General features: G+C 34.5%; 1 protein-coding gene and 1 long non-coding RNA gene across 14 annotated transcripts in view; one reads left to right on the top strand and one right to left on the bottom strand.

Annotated features, from left to right (window-relative positions):
- LOC306651963 overlaps positions 1-27,435 on the bottom strand; it is a 318,748-nt gene that overhangs the window by 181,608 nt on the left and 109,705 nt on the right. The window contains exon 6 of one of the 11 annotated variants that reach the window (XR_013761273.1): positions 1,796-5,966. The exons of the other annotated variants lie outside the window; for them this stretch is intronic. This is a non-coding gene — a long non-coding RNA (uncharacterized lncRNA). Of the gene's footprint in view, positions 1-1,795; positions 5,967-27,435 lie in introns of those variants that run through there. 11 annotated transcript variants of the gene reach the window in all.
- Positions 1-27,435, top strand: part of NRK (Nik related kinase) — a 128,996-nt gene that overhangs the window by 35,786 nt on the left and 65,775 nt on the right. For all 3 annotated transcript variants that reach the window (XM_079124950.1, XM_079124948.1, XM_079124949.1), the window contains exon 3: positions 25,556-25,612. In XM_079124950.1, coding sequence (XP_078981076.1) covers positions 25,556-25,612 — 57 coding nt within the window. The remainder of the gene's footprint in view (positions 1-25,555; positions 25,613-27,435) is intronic.

The following is a 27,435-nucleotide window of genomic DNA, read 5'->3' as shown; positions in this document are numbered from 1 at the left end:
CACAGTCATAATTTCAGGCTCAGCTACACTGCTGGCTATACCTCCTCCTCTAGTGCCACCAAGTAAGGTTACCTTCCCTTTTATGAAAGTTTCTTTCTGCCTTTGTAAACTCTCATTGAGTTCAGACGATTTCTCTGTTGAGGTGGCATGATTTGGGCAGGGGGGAATGGGAGGAATAGGGAGAGAGACTTGTTTAAGTGTCAGAAAGTAAATCATCTGTCACAAAAACAGGTGGAATGGATAATGTCATGTGAAATTTGAGAAACATCTGTTAGCCTATAGCAATGTCTGGGTCAAGATGGAGCCACCTGGGTTGAAGTGATGTATCAGGTTGCCGAAATCAGAATCTTGTTGACCCAAGACATTTTGACCAGTGTAAAAAGACTATTATCAGTTTTATAGATTTTGTGATTGTTTTCACTTTAATTTCTTGGGAAGTTTTTTGAGCTAGTAGAGGAAGAGGAAAAATGAAATAATGAAAATTTATTCTCAATGTAGGAGGATTATACTCAAAAGAATAAAGTTTGCTCTTATGATGAGTAGGTACTATTTTGTGAACATGAGTATTTTAGTGTCTTGCTCAAATAAATCTACTTCATTTAAAGAAAGGAGAAAAACCTGGATTATTGTGTGCATCAGTATAGAATGTGGAAGAATAATTCATTTGGGAATATTGATATGTACTTTATAATATAGACAGATTATATTTGGGAGAACTGGATTTACATTTCCAAGCATTAACAGACCCACATAAAATAATAAACTTGATAAAATGATGAGTTTGAAAAAAGTAAAGAGCCAAGGCAAAGCATGTTTTCTGGTTGACCATGGCTTTCCTCAGCATACAAGGAGCATCTATCAATAAAATCCTCCAGATAAGCTTCTCCAGTGATAATTGAAGTACTCTTAATTGTCAATGACTTGCCTCATTGTGTGCAGCCAGTATCAGCACGATTTTAGTGACTCAAAACCTTACAGAGTGTGGTTAACATAGTGTCTTGAACCTGGAGAACAGCAGAAGCTGAGAAGTCTAATGTCTCTCAAACACGCTTGAATATATTCCTCAACAGTGTGCATAGAAGGCTGTCTTCTATTTTACAATATGTAAAAATATATTACAGCTATTTCCTGCTTTATAATGCTCATTAGTCATGCATAAATATAATTATGTGCACTACCTTATGTTTCCCTAGCCATGTGTGGTGTGTATTAGGGGCTGAGGAGCAAATGAGTGGTTGAGAATCCCTTTTCATACAGAAAGTTTAGAAAGAAAAAATAGAACTGATCATTATAATTTGAAATAGCCAAGTCAATCTTGATCTTCTTGAAGGTAAATCCCCTGTCCTTAATTTGGTTTTCGAAGCTCAAACTTAGTACTTCCATTGAATGTATTTATTCCAATTGGTTGTGAAAATTTTTAGTGCTTGCCATGAATTATGCTACACCTTTTATGTATGCTATCATTTTCTTTAAATTGCAGACAATCCAGTGAGGAAGGGTATATCAATTCCCATTTTATTGATGAGGAAACATTCCATGAGGTTGAGGAACTTGCCTAACAGTCAAATAATTAGATAATGATAAACAGCTGGAATTCAAAAACTAAAGTGATTTTTCTGCTATACCAGAACTTAAGTCCCCAAAGATATTGACCATATATTATTTCCCTTTAATATATTACTTATTATTATTAAAATGTGTATTTTGATTAACTGTTCACTTAAGACTAGAGGAAATTCATTCTTAATATTCCCACAATCATTATTTACTTGATCTTTATTTTGAATTATCACTTCTATTGAGATATGATTTCTATGACAGTCACGTTTTCAAAGTGTAAAATTCTGTAGTTTTTAGTATACTCAAATACTGTGCAACTATGGCCACAATTTAATTCCAGATCATTTTTATCACCCACAAAAGAAACCCTATATCCATTAAAAGGCATTTCTCAGTTCCCTAACCCCAGTCACTGGCAACTGCTAAATCCATTTGTCTGTATGGATTTGCATATTCTGGATATTTTCCATAAATTAAAGCATATTAAATTAAACCATATAAAATGGGATTTTTTTGTGAATGACTACTTTTACATAGCATACTGTTTTCAAGGCTCTTCTGTGCTAGTAGGGTTGAATCTGGACACTGTTCCTTTTTGCAAAAACATAAATTTTAGTTGTAGATGTATACAATCTCTTCACTTATTTATTTGTTTTTATGTGGTGCTGAGGATTGAACCCAGTGCCCCACACATGTGAGGCAAGTGCTCTACCACTGAGCCACAACCCAGCCCAGACACTATTCCTTTTCATGGTCAATGATATTTTACTGTTAAGGATATAGTACCACATTTATCCTTCATCAGTTTTGGTGGATATTTGGTCCATTTTACCCTTTTTGGTTATTATCAATAATGCTGATATGACGATTTATGTACAAGATTTTGTGGGATCATATGTTTTCAATCCTATTAGCTATATGCCTCTGAATGGAATTGCAGGGTCATGCAGTAAATCTATGTGCAATTCTTTTGGGGGGTACCATTTGGTTTTATTTGACTTTTCCTTTTTATATTTTTAAAGTTTTTATTTGTTCTTTTTAAATGTACATGACAGTAGAGTGCATTTTGACATATCACAACATACATGGAGTATAACTTATCCTAATGAGGATCCCATTCTTGTGGATTTACATGATGTGGAGGTTCACTGGTCATGTATTCATATGTGAACATTTTTGAGGAACTGCAAGACCACATTCTACCAGGACTGCAATATTTTACATTCTTGCTGATATGGTATTAAATGTTTGAATTTTTCCCCACCTTCAACAAAATTATTTTCCATTTTGAAAACCTAGTATACCCATCTTAGTGAGTGTAGCATGGCATCTCATTGTGGTTGTTATTTGCAGTTCCCTAAAGATGAATGAGCATCTGTTCTTGTCCTAATTGATGATTTGTGTATCTTCCTTAAATAAATATGTATAAAAATCTTTTGCCAATATATACCTCTGATCAGATGCATCATGTGTAAATATATTTTCATATTCTTTGTATTGTCTTTTCACCTTCCTTTTTTTTAACTGTACAATATTTATTTCACTAACCACAATGTTTTAGAGTGATAGTATATACACTAATACAGAAGGAGTGACTCAAAATCCACCAAGGGTTAAAAATCAAAGCCAAAGTCAATGACTTTGTATCCCAGGTCAGTTAAGTATTCCATCCACCATTTTGTTTTTCTTGGACTAATGAATGAGTTCATGTGCACAGCACCTGCTCTTGCCTGGTCACGCCTTCTGACAGTCAGCACTGCCAAGGATGAGACTTCACTGCCACAACCTTGCCCTGGCTGCTGGGGCAGGTGGCAAAATCTTTTGCCTGCATTTCATCCCCAAATTACACAGAAGAATTCCTGATTCTGGTCACAGCTCCCCCAACTTCACATCTGAATAACTTCACCTGAATTGCATGGTTGTAATATCGACAAATAGGGTTCATGAGGGTGAGTAAACTGCCCTCTTCTAAGAGAACATCCACAGACTTATTGCATTAGTACATAGTCACAACACTGAAATGACATGTGAAAATCAATACAAAGTATTTATTTTTTCCAAACCACAGATTTTTCAGCCCCAGGGTCATCCTATAAATTTTTCAGATTTGTAATCCATTAACATTTTTCGAAACAATGTAGTCCAACCTGAAAGGAAGACAATTTCCAACTAGCAGAGGTGCAATATATACCGGGATCCTGTAAGAATGGATCTATGATTAGCATTTTCTTGAATTCTCCCCCAGCCGCCCCACCAGCGTAAGCAGAAACAGCACCTGCACTGTGCCACTCTGCTCTGGAGAGAGGTTCAAACTAGGGTTTTGGAGAGTGGAGGTGCCAGGGACTAGTTAATCAATACTGGGGACAGAAGAGGAATCATTCCCTTGGGAAGAATGGAGCTCCTTTCATATATTCTGGTCGCCAGAAACTCAGGCAAATTTCAACAGGGTAATGAAAAGTATTGGAAAAGCTATTTCTCCACCAACTCCTATGACCTCCATCATTTTAACTTCTGAAAAAAATGAACTTCATCTCACACAAACTTATTGAAAACAGTAACCACACCCAAAAAGGTCTTCTAAACCTCTTACAAGTGTCAAAGGATTCTTTCTGACTTTGAATTTCAAAGTTCCCTTAAGAGGTCTAGACTTGGATTAAAGTAAACATAATATCCTAAGCTAAAAGTTCAATGATACACAAAAAGATCAACTCAAAACATCCAAACAATGGCTGGATAGCTAATGCAGGCTTTTTTCTTTTTCTTTTTAATTGTAAATTTTTCAGTATCTCAGATTAGTGTATATTCATAAAACAATGCTCAGTTAGTTTAATAATAGCTGTTTATTAAACAAGTGAATTTTAGCTCAAGGGCAATGCCTCTTACTTAATAATCACAGAAATAATTAACTGCTATAAGGAAGGGGGGAAAAAGAAAAAACACAGGCTGCCTCAATAAGAAGACAAAATTTGGAAGGGTTATTTACTGTATACAGGGAGATTCAAGAGGAATATTTAAATACTCTGGTACAAAAGCTCCTGCTCACTTTATAACTGCAGAAACCAATTGGGTTTGTCAGATCACCATTACTTTTGCCAGTAGGTGTACAGACCACTCTGAAGTTACCCTTTTGGGCTGAAAACCTTCAAATTCCTTGTTTGGTCAGTACAGAATATTGTGAGGTGATACACGTGCAAACTCTTCCTGAGGAATTATTTATGTGTGCAAATTTGCAACCCGACAGATGCGTGGCATGCAGCAGGGGAGTGGCTGCTCAACAGGTCTGAGCACTGGAGACGTGTGCAGTGTTCCTGGCCACGGGCATCCATCCCTTTGCAATCCTACCCACCCACAGATTAGCTTCCATCCTCACTAAAGGAAGGTAAACTGCTACAATTTTGTAACAAGGACAGGAAAAAATGTGACTTTGTCATGAAAGTTATAAAGCAGCAGTCATACAACAGGCTGGTGCTTCTTTTCACTGATTCTTCCTAGTAACTATTGGGATAAGAGTCATGACACCAAGTTTTGCTTTCTATCCCAAAGAAAATGAAGCAGTAATTCCTGTCGGGTTAGGGTGCAGCAGTGACAACAGAAATCAAGAGATATGACACTATTACTGAGGCTTAAGGCTAACCTTTAAAGTATGTACCATCTCTCCAAACAATTATCATTCACTTACTTTTACATGTCATTAATTCAAGATGACTGACCCAACTTTCTTGTTAAGGATCTAGTTTTAGGCTGCACATACAAGTCAGTTTAGCCAAATCAACTGTATGTGTTGTCTAACCCAGACAATCAATCAGCTTGTACAATATTCTATCTTCAATGATTTGGGTTTTCAATGATTTGCTTCAAAAAGCCAGTATTTAGCTGAGGTGGAAAAACTATACCATTGCTAACAAGAAGAATACAAGAAAACATGAGAGGACAATACTTCCTGCAAACCTTACTCACTCAATAAAAAATAGTAGGGGGACAAGTTTTATTTCCTCTCATGTTGCAAACTAAAAAACCTGTCAAGAACTTCAATTAATAAGCAAGGTCACTTTCAACTTAAAATAAAAAAATGGATTTTCACGCTGCAACATACTTCAAGGGGTTGAGATTTTCACCTTAAATTTGATCAAGTATAATTTATCTGTTTCCTTTGGTTGTTTGGCCTTTTGGTTGCTTGGCCTTTTCTGATCATATCTAAGAAACCAAACCTAATCCAATGTCACTAAGATTTACTCCTATATTTTCTTCTATGACTTTTGTTTTTATCTCTGACATTTAGAAAACTGATCCATTTTGAGTTAATTTCTATACATGGTATAAAGACTTTTGCAGGTTGTCTCATCATTTCTTGAATTGACTTAGTCCTTCTTAGAATTGTGTTGATATCCTTGTCCAAGATCAATTGACTGTAAATGTAAAAGGTTTATTTAAATTATTTTATGTAATTATCAAGACATATTATTATTAATTATGCTTGCCATGAATTTTATTTAGATATTTGAGCTTCATACAAAATGAGTTATTGGTAAGATACAAATTGTGCTTACTTGCTACAAAAGAGTGAAATTATTTTATTATTAAGGAGGCAATAATAAGTGATTTCTAACTTTAAAAATAAATATCCTTGGTCTTTTTTCAAACTAAATCATTATTCTATAAAATAATTTAGCCTTTACTGAGAAATGGATTAGTCAAGAGTTAGTTTGGAATAATGAAATATAGAAATAAATGGCTGCTTTCTATAAAATTCAAGAATTTTCTACTGCTTAGCTACTAAAACTTCAAACAGGAATAGAAAAGAAAGTCAGATAATTATCTTGCACAATTAAGCCTCATCATAAGAAATTTTGAAAAATCATAATAACTGGAAAGTCATCACCCATCTTTAAAAAGCCAAATAAATGAATTTTCCAGTCTCTGAAGTCCTTCCGTCCTCATGATTTTCCTTTGGCTGAGATTATACAGAGATTTGTTTCAAAGAATAGCAATGGGTGACAGAATATTTGGTACTAGGCTATGGATCATTTGATGTGCAAACAAGCTATATGGAGAAAAAGTTGGCTTTTAATGGGTCTGTTTGTGGCATTAACCTTCCTAAGTCAACATTTATGATGGATACAATTAGTGGCAGATGTCAAAACTAGGGTAGAGAAGCTTGTGCTTATTGTAGGCTTAATGCTTCTCAGCAAGTTGGTTAAATTTGTTTCTAGTGGGTAATACATTTGTGGTAGAGAGACTCTGGAAAGTACTTAGCAAATACATATTTTGGTCTTAAACTGTTATGGTCTAGATGTGGTGTCCCCCAACAGCTCACATGTGAGAGAATGAAAGAAGATTTAGAGGAGAAAGGATTAGGTTGTGAGAGTCTTAACCCAATCAGTGAATTACTCCTCTGATAGGAATTAACTGACTGGTAACTGAAGTGTAAAGGTGTGGCTGGAGGAGGTGGTGATTGGGGGCATGGTTTGGGGGTGTATATTTGCATTTGGCAAGTGGAGATCTCTCTGTGTGCTGAGAATGAGGTGAGCTGTTTTTCTTTGCCACGCTCCTATCTGCAAGGAGTGGAGTCGACCTTCTGTGGACTAATACCTCTGAAACCGTGAGCCCTCAAATAAACTTCCTTCTCTACAATTGTTTTGGTTGGGTTCTTTTAGTCACAGCAGCATAATAGCTGACTAAAACACAAACTTTCCCCATGGAGAGTAGTCCATTTGAGAATTAAGATTTTAGTCGTTAAAATGTTAGAACGTAGCAAGAGAGGTTGTGTTCTGTCTTCCAAAACAGTCTTGGGCAAACCAAGCCAATATTGTAAAAATGGTAGACAAAGAACAATTGTTAAGCTATGTAACGGTATGGTATATGATTTTTATGAAATCTCAGCCCAGGTTTTTGCACCACATTGATCACATTTCCTGAGAAGCAAGAAAGAAAATCACTATGAAGACAACAGGGATGATTTTAAAGAAGCCAATATTGCATAAGAGAAGAAGGCAGTTGTATTGACTACTGTTACTATAGGGAACAGAATTTTGTTGCAACACCCTCTCTTTAGACTAGCCAAATTTCAGACTTCTACGTTAATTGGAAAAGCACACATATACACAAAATTAAGGTTTCTGTCATAGTAAATTACCTATTTCTTTGTGTTATCATTGTAGTTGTCAAAGTCTTACTGATGGTTAGTCAAAAATAATTCCTGCTTTAATTAATGCCTATTTCTTCTTTTATCAGTTTCCTATAGTAATCACAGTGGCCAAGACCTGTATATTCACAGCGGCCAAGACCTGTATATTCAAAGACAGTTTTCCAAGATACCATTGAACTTTCTCCTTTTTCAGTGTAACAATCTAATACCTCCAAACTTTCTTAGAAAGATTCATTTTCCATCCCTTCAATCATTTCTGTTATTTGTGTAAAAGAGTACTTTTCCCTTTCAAAGGTAATAATGCTCAAATTGGCTTAAGTTGAGTCTGTTCAGGAGAGTCTGCACTTTTTACACTTTTCCAGATGAAAGAAGGAGGCTAGCAATCTCAGAATTCTATCTAGGAAACATTCATTTCTTACCCTGACATTTTTCAGATTGTCATTTCTCGATATCTTATTAGTGATTTATAAAAAACGATATAAGCAGGGATTCTGCCAAAGCATTTCTTAAAAGCTTTTGTGTTGAAGTCAATTTGGTTAGCCCGGGTGAATGACTTGTTTTTACAAGAGGAGGATCTTCTAAGCTTTTCCTTACCCAAGGTCATTAAGTGGCATGAAAAGGAATATGAAGTTGTCATTTGAATGGAGACTTAAAATTTGGTTTAAAAGACTTTTTCCTCTATTGTAAAAATTTTTACAGTGTTTATTGCATAGATATTTCCAGTTTAATTTATTCATCCAAAGTGCACAATGTATAGTAATGAATCCCTGTAGGAAGGATTCCACAATTCTTGGTGCTACTTAATACCAAAAATCTAAATGACACACAAACAAAAACAGTTATTGAGCCTTTAATACTGTGCAATCCATCTAGTTGTTTCATAAACACAGAGATATTGAGATATGTATTGGTTGCTGCCCAGTTAATATTTGCCAATTTAGCAAAGTGATTCTACTCTTAGGAAATACTCCCCCAATTATATGAGCTTGAAGTTGTTAAATCATTTAAAATTAAAAGAAATGAAATATTAATAGAAAACTACTGAACACATCATTATAGGAAGAAGTTTATAGAAAAGGAATCATTTGTTTTAACTGGTGGCAAAAAACATCAAATTGTCAAAAAGTGAATATAAGCATTAACTGAGAAAAACTGTGCATGAGTTTCTCAATACTTAATCTTATTTAATTAATTTGATGATTAAATTGTACTTTCTATATGACAAAACTTGGTCAGGTCAGAATTTGTGAAAATAAAACTAAGTAATTTGGGGGTTTGAATGTTGCTAAGATACTAGGTAAAATTTACAGATTTGGGGCCAAAAAAGGGGTAGTACTGTCAGTTTTTCTGGCTCCGTACTTTGGGCCATTCCCTGATATTAATTAAACTCTACTTTAGTGAATTCAATTAAATTAATTTAAACCCACTGCCCTACCCTATTTTGTCACTCACAGAAGGAATATGGAATCTCTTCTCCCCTCCTTTCTTCTGCCCTTCTATACAGTTTCTTTAAGTTTTTTCTTCAGTATTCTTCAGTATTCTCTAGAGAGATGTTTGCCCCTTCAAGTTTCCTTTGATATTTGTTTTCAACTGTGGAATCTTCCCTGTACTTAAATGCTTGTTGCCCGCCTTAGGAGGTATTGAAATACATTGCAGTTGGGCACGGTGACACACGTGTGTAATCATAGTGGCTCAGGAGGCTGAGGCAGGAAAATCCTGAGTTCAAAGCCAGCCTCAGCAAAAGCAAGGCACTAAGGAACTTAGTGAGACCCTGTCTCTAAATAAAATACAAAATAGGGCTGGGAATGGGGCTCAGTGGTCTAGTGCCCCTGAATCCAATCCCTGGTATTCCGCCAAAAATGTATTGCAAGGGTTCCACTTCAGCAAGACAAAATAGCAATCTTACTAAGTCCACACCTAGGTTGGCAGGCAGGGATAGTGGGAGAGGAGGCAGTGAAAGGTAGAGGTGTATTCCTTGGAGGAAAGACTTAATTTTTCCAGGGATAGAATCTACCCTGAGAAGGATGGTAGACTCACTCTTTCAGATACTGCCCCATAAAGGGTATAGATATTTTCTGGCTTCTCATAGTTCACAATGATATAAAGGTATGGTATTTGATAAATAAGAGCAACCTCTAAATTTCCACACTGACAGTGACTCATGACTGCAACACTATGCAAGGCCTTGGAGTCAGAGTACTTTGGTTGTGTGAAATCCCAGAAGTGGACTAAGAGAGAAAGTGGAATCTAGTCTGTAATTATCTTGCTGAAGTGAAAACCCTGCAATATGTTTCAGCAGCTGTTAAGAGGTGCAACAAACATCTGAACCCAAACAAGTGGTGAAGGTTGCTGAGATGCTATTTATGAAAATATTGTAATTTAGACGTAAAAGGAATTGAATGTTGTGTATTAATAAATAAAATTGGAGAAAAGGAAGAAAATAAACCATCTGTGTTTGCCACCTTTCAATGCAGGCCTCTGGTTCTATTTCTATATCAACGGAAGACTTATTTAAGAGAAGGTATTGGTGTGAGCCTTATAGGCATTGTTATAGCAAGTTATCCTTTCCTCATTTTGATTTTGCCAGCACAGCCATTTGTGAGTCAGTTCAGGTGAAAACCAGTTCAGTTAGTTATTTTGTTTTCCAAGTGTGTCCCAAGAAACAGTGCTTAGCCTTGGGAGTGCTCTAGGTGGCATAGTTCTTCAACAATGTAAGTCAGGTGCATTAAAGAAAACAAAGCAAAAAGCAATAAAACTCAGATTTTTAATGGTAGGTTTTAATCTATTAGGAAGTCTTCAATGAATTTTGGTCAAATTTACTTATATTAGCAAAAATAAGAGATATACTCATAGATGGGATTGAAATCTATTGATGAATTATTAAAACATCAGAACTTCTATGCATATGCACCTAAAATATACCCTAAACTAAATAAACCAAATTTGTTAGAATTACAAGGAGATATTGGATACAGTACATTCAGAAATCACAGTGGAATAATTTGATGTCTGTTCCAGAATTGACCATACTGGCAAAAAATTAAGAATACAATTTAGCAGACTGTGGATATAGCTTAGCGGTAAAATGCTTATATTACATGTGCAAGGACCTGCAAGGATCCCCAGCACTACACACAACACACACACAAATGCAATCAGCAAGCTTGTCTCAGAATATGTAGGAATTTTTCAGTCAATTGGAAAATAAGCATTCTTTTCCAGCACATAAGGAACATTTTTAAAAACCAATTATATGCTGAGTAATAAAAAAAATCTTAGATACCAAAGAATCCAAATCGTACAAAACTTATTTTCTGACCAAAATCAGTACAAATTAGAAACGTCACCATATGTAACAAAAATATTTACACATTTAGTAATTGATCACAACCATATCTAAATAATATATAGTCAAAATACTATTTTAATATAAGCTCAAAGTGTTTTATCAGAATATCTATCTAATCCAATAATTACCTTCAATTAAAAAGGAATAGAGTATTTTGTACCTTCATGCATATCTAGTAATATTAAATCTATAGTATAATTCATAAATATTTGATGAATGGTTAGAAAGAATATTGATAAGCAAATTGATATAGTTGACAAAATTGTAAGACAATTATTTAATCTTTTTAAGATAACAGCTTTTACAAGTTCTTTGTATTGCCACATTAAATTTTCTATTACACACTTCCTAGCACAGTGCCTAGTAAATAGGCATTCTATTAATTTTTGTTGGATTGATTACATGGAAAACAGTGAAAAATCTGTATCTCAGATTAGTCTTGAAAAGTTAATTGAAAATCATTCTTACCCAACCATTTATGAGTAGGTTTATAAGGTTCTTTAAAAAAAGCAACTTGGCTCAATATATGAGAGATACTTCATATTAGATACTGAATTAATTCAGATTGGCCATCTTGGCAATACTGCCAAATAAATGAAGTGGAATATAGTTGTTAAAAACTGTTTCAGATAGACAAAGAATATCTCAGAGCCACATCTTACTATTAATTCATGTATGGGTGAAATTTCTTCTTTGAACTGTATAGTCTGGTGGGAATACAATGTTTTTGAAAGGTCTGGTGGACTAGCCATGGTGAACCTACTAAGGTTGTGGATAGACCACCAAAATTTATTCCTAATTCTGGATGAAGAATCAGGCCATCAATCCTTGATTATATAATCCCAACCTGAAAATAAATCTCTCCTCAAATTTATTTTCTACCATTTAACAGATAAAAACATTGTCTTAAATATTACATATAAAATATTAAACATTAAAAATAAATATGATTTATTAAGATAACATTAAATATCACTATTAAAATAATAGCAAATTGTATTTATTAAAATAATATCAAGATAATAAAACTTATTAATGTTAATATCAAATATTAACTATTAAGTGTTATTTAAATGACTGAAGTAATATTTAGACAGTGCATTTGTGCCTACATTTGAAATTCAGAGATATTCTTATATATGAAACTTTCTTCCATTATGGATTAAAATTAAAACATAAAAAATTCAGTCATCTTATATAGGTAGTTGTTTTCTTTATGTCTTCCAAATATTAGCAGTTTGCTCCATGGAATTTAATCATGGATTCATTAGGAAGCTTATGTTTATAGCAATAATAATGACATTTGAACCAATGTTATGTCCAAAACAGAATCCTCTGACCTCACAGAATATTGCTTTTATGTATTAATTAACATATATGTCCAGACTTTAAAAAGCAAAATAGAAAAAAACTCACTATTTTGAGAATCCTGACCTGGATTTGTGATATATTTTCCATAGGAAATCTTAAATATAAGTCTAATACACTTAGGACCTTATAACTTTTCATTTGTACACTTATTATAAAAAACTGCCACATTGATCTTATGTATGGTGGGTTGTATATCTTTGTTACTATATTAAAAGTTCTTTGAAAGTAGAAACTAATTTTTACACTATCTTGCCTGTTGCCTGGCGCATAGGTGATAACTACTCTTAATAGGAGGTAGTAAAAGAGTGAAAATAGCACTAAATTAGGAAGGGCGTCTTGGGGTTAATCTTGGCTCTGATAACTCTGATTACTATTGGGCAGTTGAGATCAACAAAATATGGAGAATTACAGCAGGAAAAAAAGGAAAAACTGAAGGAGAAAGGGAAAATGTCCAAATTGTTTATACCACCAGTTAGTTTTTACTTATTCCCGTGATCTTTTTTATCTTTCCTTCCTTTCCTCCAAATTTGGAATTGTTACTGCAAACCCACACACACACTGTTTCCCTCCACCCCACCCTCACATGCATGTATTCATATACACATACTTTATTGACATAACCAGATATTTTATATAAATATGTGTTTTGATCTTGATTATTGCCTTAGTCTTCCACCCTGACTTGCCAGATTATACTTGCCTATCTCAGTGATGCTTTTACTTTTGGTAGTCTCAACTAAGATCTTCCTGTGCTTAGAATCTATTTTCCTATGCACTAGCACCATTCTCCTTTTATCATGTTGCAGTTTTTAGCTTGACGTTTTCTATTTGGCTATATCCTACCATCCCTTCCCCCCACCCACCTCTGTCTGCCACACAACTGTGAGGGATATATTGAAGGGTTTAACTTTGAGCCTTTCAGTTGATTTCACACTCTTCAAATTTCATTTCTGTAGGCTTGAAGTAAACAGCCTTCATGTGGGCAATCCAGCATTATAGTAGCAAAAATGGGCTGAAATTCCCAGTGCATGGTAATTCCTCAGAGTGAAAAGACTGAACAAAACAGCTCCCAGTTGAAATGCATATGTAGTACCTTGGTGAGAAGAGAGGTCATGGGCAGACCTTTGTAATTCATCAAAAGGGAAAGCTTGCTATTGCTTTGATTTTACAAAGGCCAGAATGGGATGCTGAATGAATGTGTAGCAAGGTGAGTGTTAAGAGAGGGAATATCAAGACATGGATCATATTCACAAAAGTGAATTCAAGGCAACAGATTACATGGAGGAAGTAGCTTTCAGTCAACTTTAGGGGCTAGAATGACAATGCTCAAGTTTTGGAGTCTGGGAGGGATTGTGAGTAGTGATAAGTTAGCAAATTGATATAGATGTAAATTATCACTTCCTTTTACTTGAGAAAGAGTACTGTTCAGATCTTTAGAGCTGTTGTTGGCATTTCTTGGCCTATCTTTAATAGAAGTCAACTTTTTTCTCATTTCTTAATCTTTCTTCCACAACCAGCCTCTTCTCTCACTTTTTCTATTATTCTTTCTTTTCCCATTTTCCATACTCCTTCACAATTCCCTTAGTGTAGTATCTATCCCACTCAAGCTTATGATACTTAAAGAGCCTTTTAGAACTGCTAATCACTGCTATAGACTCCAAAGGCAATTCAGTTTATTTAAAGACTTTTCACTAAGAGATAAACTCCCTCTCCATCTTCATACTAAAGGCTGTGGATAAACATGGATGAGTTGAGAATCTCATTTTTCTTCTGGGTACATTTTAACACAATGCTTTTTCTTTAGTTTGAGCCACTCTCTTCACCCATTGCCCATCTGTGTCAGTGCTTCTCTTTCAGCTAGTTGTATTGTTGATAGAATTGGAAACACTGCAGCTTACATCTGTCTGAGCAGATGGAATGCATTTTGCATGAGCGTTAACTGATTCATGCATTGCATAAAGAAAGTAATCTATGTTAAAACATTGTGACATTGCAACGAAGCATTATTGATCGTGTGCTGAAACCTGTTTGTTTATGGAGGATTTGTTTCTTTGCCCTTGCCCATGCCCTCACCCACACTGCTATATGGTTAAGCCCAAATAAATCTGTAAGAAAATAAAGTGTAAAATCTGTGACAGTGGGAAAAAAGTAAAAGTTAGGCACTGAGTGGGAAAAATTTCTGGATACTAAATTGGCTTCGAGTATCCGTGTTCCCTTTTATTTTTGTAGTATGTGGTCCGTCAGAGGAAAAAATAATGTCATTGTGGGGAAGCTTCACACATGGAGAACTACATAGTCATCTCCAACTTGATTATGATTCCACTATACTTTGACAAATAAAGCTGCTCAGATAACGTTATCAGAGGGTTTGAGATAGTGTGGGCCCTAGTCTTATGGATTTTCCTATATACTTTCCTCAGCATGCGCAGCTACAGACTGAACGTTAAATTGCGAATAATGATCACACCACTGAAGATTTACAATGTCACCCATTGTTAATAGTGACCCTCACTGGCTTGTAATTTTGTCCCCTGTAGACCTGCCTTATCATAGAGCAGTATATTGAGGTCTTCCCTTAGTTGAGATACTATAGCTATTCATTATTTCCAGCAAATGTTGTATGTTTCTGCAGCCAAAAACATTGAACTTTATCGTCCATTTTGTGCAATTTGCTATCTGAGTCCTGTAGCGCAATACATAGCAGTTCCATTGCAAATGGTGCTACTACATATTTTGACCTATTTTTCCCTGCAGGAGTAATACGAAGGGTAATAAAGCTCAGTTGAAGCTGCTGTATAAGCACCATAACTGACTCAAATTACAGAGGAAGGTTTCTAAGCTACATAGCCACTAAAACCACGAAGGCCCTCTTCTGACTCCTTTCACAGTTCTAATAAGCATGACCATGACTGTCCCAGATTTTTGGAAGAAGAAAAATATTGTTCTGTTAGATTATTCTGGTAGTTCTGTAACTTTTTACCTACAAAACTGGTTCAGCATGTGGTTTTTTATTAAACTAATCAAGATTTGGTTAATTTAGGGGTTTGCTGAGGAAAACAAAACAAAAAAGGAGATGAAGTGATTGGAGCTTTCACCATCTTGTGTTTCCATAGTTAATATAACCACAAGGTTGTATCAGATATTTAGTGAAGAAGGTAGCAAAGTAGTAACTGGAGGAAACATGGATGAGAAATAGGTAATGTGACCTGACAATTCCAACTTGTGCCAATTTGGCAGAAGCCTTGGTATTTCCACTACATTTTCGGGCTCATGCCCTCTGATCTTAACTAGTTCATATCTTTTCCCTTGAGGTTTTGTGACTGAAGAGATTTGTGAGGAACTTTGGCCTCACAATGAAACCAGAAGGATGATTATAGGGTTAAAAAAAGGAAATTCACCTATAGATAATCACCCTTGAATTCTGGGAGTAATTTGCTAATTGCAGCATTTTACAGCCTTTGTGAGGAAACTCCAGTGTATCATAGAACATATTAGACTGTGATTCGCTCTTCTCTTTAGCATAAAAATTATATTTGTGATTCGCTCTTCTCTTTCTTTTTTAGCATAAAAATTATATTTGCATCTCCACCAATCACATACATACGTGTACACACCTCTCCATGCATCTCCACGCCTTTCATACTTATTTACATATGTATGTATGTATGTATGTATGTATGTATGTATGTATTTTTGCTGTACTAGGCATTAAACCTTGGTATACTGTACCACTGAGCTACATCGTCTCCAGTTCTATTATTTCTTTATTTTATTTATTTGTTCATTTTACTTTTTTTTTTTTTTTTTGCTACAGAATCTCCCTAAATTTTCAAGGTTGACCTTGAACTTCCAATCCTCTTTCCTCACTCTTCTTAGTGGTTGGAATTACAGTCATGTTCCACTGTACCCAGCATCTCCTCCCCTTTTAGAACTGCATGCTGAGATTGATTTGGTTCAGTTGAACACACATTTGATGAGTGCCTATGGTGTGCCAGGCAATGCGCTAGACCCTATCATTATGCAAAGATGGAATTTGCCCTTAGGGAGCTGTCAGTGCAATAGAGGAAATGAATAGGTAAATAGATTAATTGGGTAAGAGGAACTTACGAGGCTGTAGCATCACCTGATCATGTGAGTTTCATTTGTGTTGTTTAAACAAATTGAATACAGATTTACTGTCTGATATGTGTGAAATGACATAGCTTCATAGTGGTTTAAAAGTAAGAACTGTGTTATAATAATATGAAGTCTAGCAACTATCTCAGTTGTTACTGTGCTTGAATAAAGAGAACCTCCTTTCCCTCTAGTCCCTTTAATTTACAATGTTTGCTCTGAAAGTTGTAGCAGCCTCATCATATATGTCTTTAGTCCTAAGGTATCAAGGTCAAAAATGTATTTATTCAACTCCAGGCTCCACCTGGTCAAAGCCATAAATATCTGCTTCTGCCTATTCTGAATTTTCTCCAAAAGGAGAAAAATCACACCTAAAAGAAATTTTCTAATTTTCCTACATTTGGCTATGTCAAAACATTTGTGGTTATAGGATGTGCACGCAAATACTGACTAGGACTCTCTTCATTGCCCTGCTACAGCCAAATGATTGCCCTTTAATACAATTATCAGAGTCTGTACCTAAGCAGTATACTAGACTTTGTGGGAATTAAAAATAGTATAAGTCTTGTGCTGAGCACATAGGTCAGTTGGTAGGGTGTTTGTTTCCCATGCACAAGGCCCTGGGTTCAATCCCTAGCTTCACAAAAAAAGAGTTTAAATCTAAATAATTGTGTCAGTTATCAAATAATATCTACCAAACATCTGTGTATCAGAGTCTCCTAAAGCTACTTAATCTCTTCTAAAGTTGAAGTCTATGCAATTCTTTTGGGGATCTCCCAAATAAGATACATTTCCTCCTTTCGCAATTGTTACAGAGAAATAAATTTGCCTGATGAGTAAGGTATGAGTTGGAGGGTGATTAGTGTGTATATTTTCTTTGCCCTATTCTATCTCACAGTCTTTGCTACTTCTTTTCCCCAAATCTCTAATACCTGATCATCCTGAACACATATGTCCCTTTAGACTTGTGGGCTTGTAAATGATGATGAAGACTAAGAAGGAAAATGAAGAGTCCCAACTAGGAACCAACCACCCTATTTTCCATTTCAAGGATTGGTTAAAGAAAGGCCTTTCTTGGAGGCGGGATATGACTTTTTAATGCTCAAAAGTTCTCTGCAGCTCCATGTTTTTGTTTCTCTGAACAGATGTGATGCTGACCAAAACTATCCTACTAGGCATGTTGTCTCATTTTTCTGGTCTCACAGTATCAAGTACTCCCAGGTGCTGTTTATGGCTGCACTCCTGATGGCCTTAAAGGATCATATGGTTTCTTTGCTCATCTCCCAAACAAATGACTACAAGGACAAGAGTGTGTGAATGAAAAATAAGGTTACAGAATAGAATGGACAGGAGTGTAGTGAGTGGCCTCATGGACTTTCCCCACCACAAAACCAATTGTAAAGAAAGAATGCCCTAGGGATTATGTGGTTTAGGTTTGCCAACAGAAGGCAAAGTAAATAACTGGAGGGACTACATAGGAACTGCTAAAGATTCAGCAGTCTTTCCTCAACAATTTCTTTAGCAGCATGATTTAAAAATAGCCTAATCAAAATTACAAGACCATCAAGGACTGTCCCATATTCTTTCTTTGGGAAACACGTGGTAATTATCTGCTGCACAATGATGGATTTTCCCAACACAGCTGTCACAACTGCTATTTTAAATCATTTGTTCTGGTTTAAAATGTGTAATCCCCAAGAAATTGATCATTACTGCAATTCAATGCTGGTTTTTCAGTAACTTAACAATACTGAGCTTTGCATCAGACTGTTAACTAACAAAACCCAGCCATGAATGCTAAACTACTAATGGCTTATTTCTCAGTGATAACTTCTGTCTTCTTTTAAATAAGGTTTTAATTTAAGCAAAGTTTACACTGAAATTTATGGCATGATAAAAAACAGGTGCATTCTTGCACCTCTCATTTTCATGTCTCCTTTCTATATGGACATTACTAAATTTTCCTGGTCTTTTTGTCTTCAGTGGCTGGGCCTTTCTACTCAATTCATATCCCACCCATTGGGCTCACTGACTACTTTCAATTCTCTTCAAATGCTATGTCATCTTCATGGTCCAATGGATATTCTACCTCTTTGATGGAGCTTTACAGTTACTCTATTCATCATTCACTCAACTAGCATTCATTAAAAAGACCTTATCTACCACTGTATAAACACTAGAGATACCCAAATGAAAGAAATATATTCTTAGACTTTAAGAACTTTTATGATTTACCTGATTTTATTTATGAAGTGACCAAATACTCAATATAGTGATGTGTTTGACATCTAGTCTTTCTTGACTCAATGTGTTTTTCTATCAAATATCCTATATTTAATAAATTTTCCCATATGCCTTCCACAACATTGTCAATATGGTTACTATTTGAGAAGACTGCTTGCCACCTAGGGCCATCAGTTCCTTCCTATCTACCACTATTCTCCCTTGTGCCTTCCCTCCATCTAGGTTTATGTTCTACATTTGTTAACAGAAATCATAGCAAATAACTAGAAGAAACACTTATATCTATCTTAACATGCCCAAAGGCAGAAGGGAGTTCTATAAAAAGAAAATAAAAATTTTGAGCTGTTTTGTGCCAAAAGTATGGGGGGAAGATGGTAGCCTGGTTGGCCAGTTAGAGGTCAGCAAGGCTGTCTCAGGTGACCAGGACACTGAGAATTCATGAATTTTCCCTTCAGTTATTGGGTTAAGTGTATTTGATTCTGGATCCCCAGTGTATAATTTGATATTACAGTATGATTTTTGAGATATTCCCACAAAGTGGAAGAAACCTAAAATGTAATAATCTCCTTCCAAAAATAAATTCAAGGAGACTGTTATTGACTCAATACCAATACAAGCCCTTTCATAAACAAGAAAATCTTTAATGATCATTCTTTCTATATATAACATGGTTTTCCTGAATCATATTTGTTTAAAGCAAATTGTATGTGTGTTGTGTGTGTGTTGTAATTTCAGATATTGGTTATAAATTAAACATTGTTAAAAGGCATAACAATGTTTAATATATGAGCCATATCTTAAATTCAAGGACATGTAACATTTTCTATTAATAGGATATATTCTCAAAATACTAATATTCATCTTGGAGTCATTGAAAAGCATCAGAATAGTAATAAATTACTTTTCCTGTGGAAAGCAGACTAAACAATGCTGCCTATTTGATCATCAAAATTAATTCATTAATAACACAAATCCTTGCCAAATTGAAATCAACACATTGAGGGATTTATGTTCTCTCCTGGGTAATTTCAACTAGTACTATGAAAAGAATACATGTTCATCTTAATTACTATATTTTGGTGTGCAACCCCAGGAAACAGTTAGCTGTGACAGCACAAATTTGTCAGGAAAGTTTTTTAGAACCTTATTTTTGTCCTGCTTGTGGTAGCAGATATTCACTTCCTTTAACTCTTTTAACAGACTGTATGAGGGATCTAATAATTTGTTACAAACAAGTATTGGCCTTTTCTTCTGTTCTCTAATTTTATCAGATATATACATCTTAAAAACTATAAATTCCTCTAATAAAGTTTGTGAGTTGGAACATTTTTTTGTTTTTGGTTTTTTTTTTTTTTGGTTTTTTTTTTTTGGGTGCTAAAACTTGGTTTTGAAATTTTATTAAAAAATATATTTGCAAACATATAAAATTTAGGATGAAAAATGCTCATTTTAAAACATGTAATAACTTAATCTTTGCAAACATACACAGATGGTATAAAATCCATGCCATTAAAAATGTTAATGATGCTGTATTGTGCTCATGGAACAAAAACCTTGCTGTCATTCCACAGCTTCTTGTTCCCACATTTCAGGGAGCTAAGAATCTAATACAATGAAAGTTGTGAGCCAAACCGCCAAAGCAGTAATACAGGATAAAAGACCATTTAGAACACATATTTTAAAAACATGTTTCCTAAGAATTCAAAACATGGATACAAGGGAAACACAATCTTGCATTTTTGCCACTTCAAAGTGATCAATATTGCATCTTAGCATTTTAAAGAAAGATGTAAAATCCAAATCTGAGTGAAAGATTGCACACATCTCTCCTGCTGATATTTGCTGAAAACCAGGCTCCTGCTCATAGAAATAGTCTCAAGCATAGCTTTTATAAAGCTCAGTGTAAGTTGCTTTATCTTTCCACCTCTCTATCTTCCTCCTTTCAAAACTTAAAAATCTGTTCCCAACTCACTTTTCCTCCTTTGCATTCCAGACATCTGTTCCCTTCATTATACCTCTCCTGGAATTTCTCAGGCTCTGGCCCTTTACCTCCTCTATCTTTCCATTACATCAATACTTACCTGTTCATTGTCATTGTTGCAGTTTACCTCATGTGACCAATTTAACAAATACTAAAATATAAATGAAAATAATGATTAATGTCTTTTTTTACAGCTAATGTGTGAACAATCAGGAAGTTTCATTGCCTTAATAAAATGGAGGAGAAGACTTGAATTAATTTTATACATTTCTCTGCTTATGGCACATGAGGGAAATTTTTAAAGTAGCTGACTTCCTGTTGATTCTAACACCATAATTTAGTATTTGTTTCATCTGCTAATAACTAATCTTTAATGTGTTGAATGAATTTGATAACAAGACAATGAGTTTCCTTAGGTGAAGACAGTAAATTTGTTCATTCTCAATGTCAATAGTCTTTAGCCTACAGTCAGGAATGGATATTTTTAGTCAGCTTTGCTTTACTGTGACCAATATACCTGAATAGAACAATTAGAGGAAGGAAAGTTTATTTTGAGCTCCCAGATTCAAAGGTTCAGTCTATGGTCAGATCACTCCATAGCTTTGGGCCAAAGATGAGGCAGAACATCATGGCAGAAGGGCATGGTGGAGGAAAGTTGCTCAGTTATTTGCAGTCAGGAAACAGAGGCAGCTTCACTTACCATGAAGAAAATATAAACCTCAAACTCATGCCCCCATTGACCTACTTCTTCCAGCCACACCTTACCTCCCATAGTCACCACCCAATATAATAGTCCTTTCAAAATATTAATCCATCAAATGGATTAATTCACTGACCAGGTTACAATTCTCATAATCTAATCATACCACTTGTGAACATTCTAACACATGAGAATTTGGGGGACACTTTATATCTAAACCACAATAGCTATAAAGCGTTTCTATTATATATCATCTTCTGTACAGAGCCCATGAACTTACATAAAAGATTTATGTAACCATTTCTTATGATAGGAATGAGATCTAAGAGGAGTTTCTTCTTGCTCTTTGATGCTCAAGAATTTTTTAAAAAGAGGAAATTTTGTCATTTGTGACATGAATGAACTCACAGGACCTTATGCTAGGTGAGATAAACCAGGCACAAAAAGAACAATGACAAGTGATTTCACTATGTAAGAATCTAAAAGTCAAACTAACAAACAGTAGAATAGTGCTTACTAGAAGCACAGTACAGGGTGAAGATTGGGGAAATGGTCAAAGGACACAAACTTTTTCCTAGAAGAAATTATTTAAGATACATCCTGTCCATCTTGGTGACTTTGGTTAATAAAAATACATTGTATACTTAGAATTTCTAAGAGTAATTAAAAATATTTATATAACATTGTACATATTGATACAGTGTGATAATTCAATAAATACTGTGTATACTGATCAAATCATAGTATTTAGTGTTTCCATCCCCTTAAACATTTATCATCTCTTTGTATTGGGAAACTTCAAACTCAAGAAAACAGATTTTGAGTGTTCTCACTTCCACACTAAAATAAACATAAGCATGTAAGATAATGTATGTTAAGCAGTTTGATTCAGCTATTTCACAATGTAAACATATAATAAATCACCTTGTTAACACACCAGAAATGCATACACTTTTTATTTTCCAATTAAAAAAAAATGTATAAAGGCCATTTTGTATATCAAATTCAATCTAAGGGAGCATTGTTAATCCAGTGCAGCTACTGGTTACTGTGTATTACTGATATTGCTGGGAGGAAAAACAGAACAGAATACACATTTATAATCTAGGGGTCTTTTATTTTCCTGTGTGAAATTCACTAGGGCCAATGACAATTGTAATTACTTAACACTCAATGTAGAATTCAAAACCAAACTCTTTTCTTAGCATTCTCTGTGTTTTACCAAATAGTGTTTAGCAAATAATGGTTTTATTTCATTTGTCATAAATCTTACATTGTAACTGAAAAAAAATACACATCCTAAAAACTGGATTTACTGGTCCTAATTCAACATCTCAGACAATTTATGATACCATGTTCTTCAGCTAAGGTCACCAGTTTCCATATAATCACTAAACCACAAGATGGCACTACTGAACAATTATCTCAAGATGACTTCTAGGTTCTCTACATGAACATTCAAAACCTCTTCAAAACCATTGTCAATCACTTCTGTAGAACACAGTGTGAGAGGAGAAAATAGTAATTTTACAGTGGAAAAAAAACCTGGCAAATATTACCTTAACTAAATGATCAAGGTTTGCACTATTGATCATAGTAATGATCATAGTAATAACATGTACCCCTTATATTATGGGAAGAAAGGACATTTTATCTTTGGTATTTTTTCCAAAACCCATAACCTCAGTCTAATCACAAGTAAACATCAGCCAAACCCAAATTGAGGAACATTATACAAAATACTCGACCAGTACTCTTGAAAAGTGTCAGTCATAAAAAATAAGGACTGAAGAAGTTAAGGAGACAAGACAACTAGATAGAATGTGGGATCCCAGTTTGGGTCCTGGACAAAGGGCATTAGTGGAAAAAACAGGAATATGAGAATAAAGCCTATAATTTAGTTAAAGGCTTTGTACCTGTGTTAATTTCTCAGTTTTGACAATTGTACCATAATCATAAAACATGTTAACATTAGAAAAATCTGAGTGAAGGAGATACAGTGCAGAGGTATTATCTTTGAAACTATTCTCTGTGTTCAAAAATGTTTCAAAATAAGTTTTAAAAGTCAAAATATAGGGGAACTCTCTCAAATTGTGTGTGTGTATGTATGTGTGTGTGTATGTACACATGTGTACCAGGGATTGAACTCAGGGGCACACTCGACCACTGAGCCTCATCCCAAGCCCTATTTTGTATTTTATTTAAAGACTGGGTCTCACTGAGTTGCTTAGTGCCTGGCTTATGCTGAGGCTGGCTTTGAACTCTTGAACCTCCATCTCATCCTCCTGAGTGACTGGGATTACAGGTGTGCACCACTGAGCCCAGCTCAAATGTTATTTTATTAACAATAATTTATCTTTATCTATTATCTGTGCATACCAAACTTCTATGGTAGCTTGTATAATGTTTTGTCTTAAACAATGACAATTGAAGAGCCTGGGTTTTTTTCCTCTGTGGTAACAGTGAGTATATTTTGAAACCCAATGTTTGGATACACTGTTAGACAAAATAATTTTGTACAATTTTCAAAGGAAAATCAAATGTATAAAGTGAGGGTAGAACCAAGCTAACGTTTTTCTGTTCTATGGACATGGGTCGCACCTTTTAATGATATTCAGTTATCCCACCACTATGTATCACAAGTTTATTTTCCGTGGATTTCAGATTTTAAAACTTTTAAATTTTACTACCATTTAATTCAAATAATGTATGACTAATATCTTAATATGCCAAATAATTTGTATTACAAAGAATAGTTGTTTGGCCCATAAATATCCTCTTAAAATCATGGAAGGGGGCATTGTAATTGTTTTAAGGAGTCTATGAGAACCAGTTTCCAACATGTTTTATTTGTGCATACAGATAAGGGAAATTTTTCAGTAGGAAATTTTTGCATGAATAGTTAGGAAACAATACTTTCTAAACCATAAGAGCTATTTGAATATATATATATATATATATATGTAAACGTCTGCATGTGTGTGTGTGTGTGTGTGTGTGTGTGTGTGTGTGTGTATTTTCTTCAGAGGTGTAAATAAATCTGAAATCTTCAACATATTCAGTAACTTTTATAAAATCAGTTAAATTTAAGGGTTGTTGTAACCCTACAGAATAATCTCATTCTATTGAAATAAGCTGCTGCTGTTAAGACAAGTGATAGTGGTCTTTGAGTACCCTAATTTAGTATGACTTCATATTAATTTGATTATATCTATGAAGAATCTATTTTCAAAGAGGGTCTCAAACTGGGGTCCCAGATCAACTTTAACTTTGGTCGGACACTGCTCAACCCAGTATAGTCCCCAAATCAAATTTTCTGCTAGAGAACTATAAAATCAGGCATTCTGTTTAAGTTTATTCCAAATTTAAGTTACTCATAGTAAAGCTGGACTAAAACTTCTTCTGTTACAAAAGGTTGAAATTTGTTTACAAGTTAGAAGTCACAAAATAGAGCTTTAAATTTAAATCAATATGTTCAGTTTTTAAATTATAATTTTATAACTTGCTCTTGCATTTAGGAAAAGACTAAGTTCTTAGCAGTCATCATGATTCCAATAAGAAAGAAACTCCCAGAACTTACTTGTATCTTTCATGAACTTTTTGGTTTATATAATTCAGGACATAATAAACAGTTTAGGCTATTAAATTATGAGTCATTTTTACTAATGACCAATATTGAGAAACTTATGTATGTGAAGAAATGTCCATCTTCTTTCCCACCATCTTCAAACGAAAATTTGAATTTTCATCTGGATATTTTGATGTCATACAAACCTAGACTAAATATATTAACTAAGCAATATCTTTAAATGATCAATTTATGTCCACACTTCACACAAACATAAAAAGCAAAACTATTCCATTAACTTTCTTTTATTTTGAGTGAAATTGTTGGGATATCTTTAAAATGTTGATAATTTAATATTTATTTTTTCTACATATACCTTATATTTCATCTGTGTAAAATATTTTATATTTCATCATATGCTATGTATTTGACTTTATATAGTTTGTAGGTTTTTTAGTTTGGTTGCTTCTTGATAGCTGGACTATATAGCTAGCATTTGATATTGTCACTATCCTGTGTTTCAGGGCCTCCATGAAAAGACCGGTGCCTTTACAGCTGTTAAAGTGATGAATGCTCGTAAGGTAACACTGTAATCTGTCTGTGTTCCATTCCATTAGTAGACGGTGTTTGTGGGATAAAGAGTTCAGAAATTATTTTATTTGTATTTAATTCATTGCTTTATATAATTATTATATTAGCCTGGATCTATTATACTTGTTACCTAACAATATTTATACCCATTAGTATATTGTACTTATTGGTTTACTATATTTCTACATTAAAAATACTTTAGTCACACAAAATGTCCCACATGTTTTGGTATTCCATAACAATGGGGAAAATATCTGTATTCATTTCTACCTCCAGTTGATTATCTGTTGTCTGGAATAGTGAAGAAGATATTTCCCCTAATATTGTGTTAATCCTGCTGTGTTCCATGATATTATTTTCCCTCTCCAATGATTTCCTCTGAAAATTGAGGCCGTTAGATTTTCAATGACAGGTAGAAGGAAAGAAGTTATCAGAAACGCACATTTTTAATGTATTTCTGACAGATGAGCTAGAGAGACAGTTTAATTGGTACTGTTCTGCTAACATTCATAAAGTTGTGTCATGGTACAAAATATATTGTCATAGAATTTGCTAAGTTCTGATTTCTGTCCTCTTTCTTCGGCTTGAGCAAGTTACTTTCTCAAGATAATATTAACATGAACAAAGCAAAGGTCAGAAATTTTTCACTTCATTATACCCTAAAGAAAATTTATGTTTGAAAAGGCATACAGATTCACAGAACTGTTGTCAATACCATAGATTTTTCTTTTCCAATTTGTTTAGGATGTAAATTGCTGCAACTATTTAGAGACTTGTGTGCTTTTTGTTTTGCCAGTAATTGTCAAACATTGCAAACCAATCTGAGTTTCAATGGGTTTTGAGATTTTATGGATTTATTTTTCCCTGCAAACCATGGCTTCCAAATTATCAGCTTTGTACTTTTTTGAATGAGACACTAGAAAATATGTTTTCCCTTGTTTTGGCTTGAGACACCTGGACCCAACTTCTTTTAATAAATAAAGTTTTATTAAAATCCACCCAAGCTCATTCCTTTTTGTACTGCCCATAGGTGCTTTCAGATTATAACGGCAGAGTTGAGAAGTTACCAAAGAGATTTTATGGCCTACAAAATAAAAATATTAACTACCTGATTCTTTCCGGAAAGTTAATGACTACTATTATACAGTAGACTTTACCATAAACATAGCTACATAGCTTTTCTAGAGCCTCAATAGTATATTCAGAGTGTTTAACAGAAGTCCCTCCACTTTCTTTTTCTTTTTTTTTTATGCACACACACAGAAACCAATGTATTTTTTTTTCATATAGAACACTACTTGTAAAAAAACCAGACATTAACCATAAAAGCCAACAGGTGGGGAAGGGTTATTAAGTACTCTGTAGACACCAAATGGGGAAACAGAAGGCAGATTCCTCAGATGGTGACAGTGGAGGCTCTGTCCTGGAGAGAGGTGGTGCAGGGACTGATGTACTTGAGTTTGGGTCCTTAAATGGTTTACATTTTAAGGTGCAAGAGCTCAAAGGAGACTTGTCTTTTTTTTTTAATTTTGTTTTTCATTGTTTTTTTATTATTTTTCATTCATTGTACACAAATGGGATACAACTTTTAATTTCTCTGGTTGTATACACTGTTTGTATAATCATAAATGTACATAGGGTAATGATGTTTGTCACATTCCATTATCTTTCCTTCCCCCACCCCCTCCTCACCCCTCATTTCCCTCTACACAATCCATCCTTCCTCCATCCCTGACCCCCTCCACCCCCCATTATGTATCATCATCCACTTATCAGAGAAAACATTTGGCCTTTGGTTTTTGGGAATCAGCTA

This window comes from Sciurus vulgaris (assembly GCF_902686455.1).
Source record: "Sciurus vulgaris genome assembly, chromosome: X".
NCBI lineage: Eukaryota > Metazoa > Chordata > Mammalia > Rodentia > Sciuridae > Sciurus > Sciurus vulgaris.
This window is presented reverse-complemented; position numbering and strand designations above follow the sequence as displayed.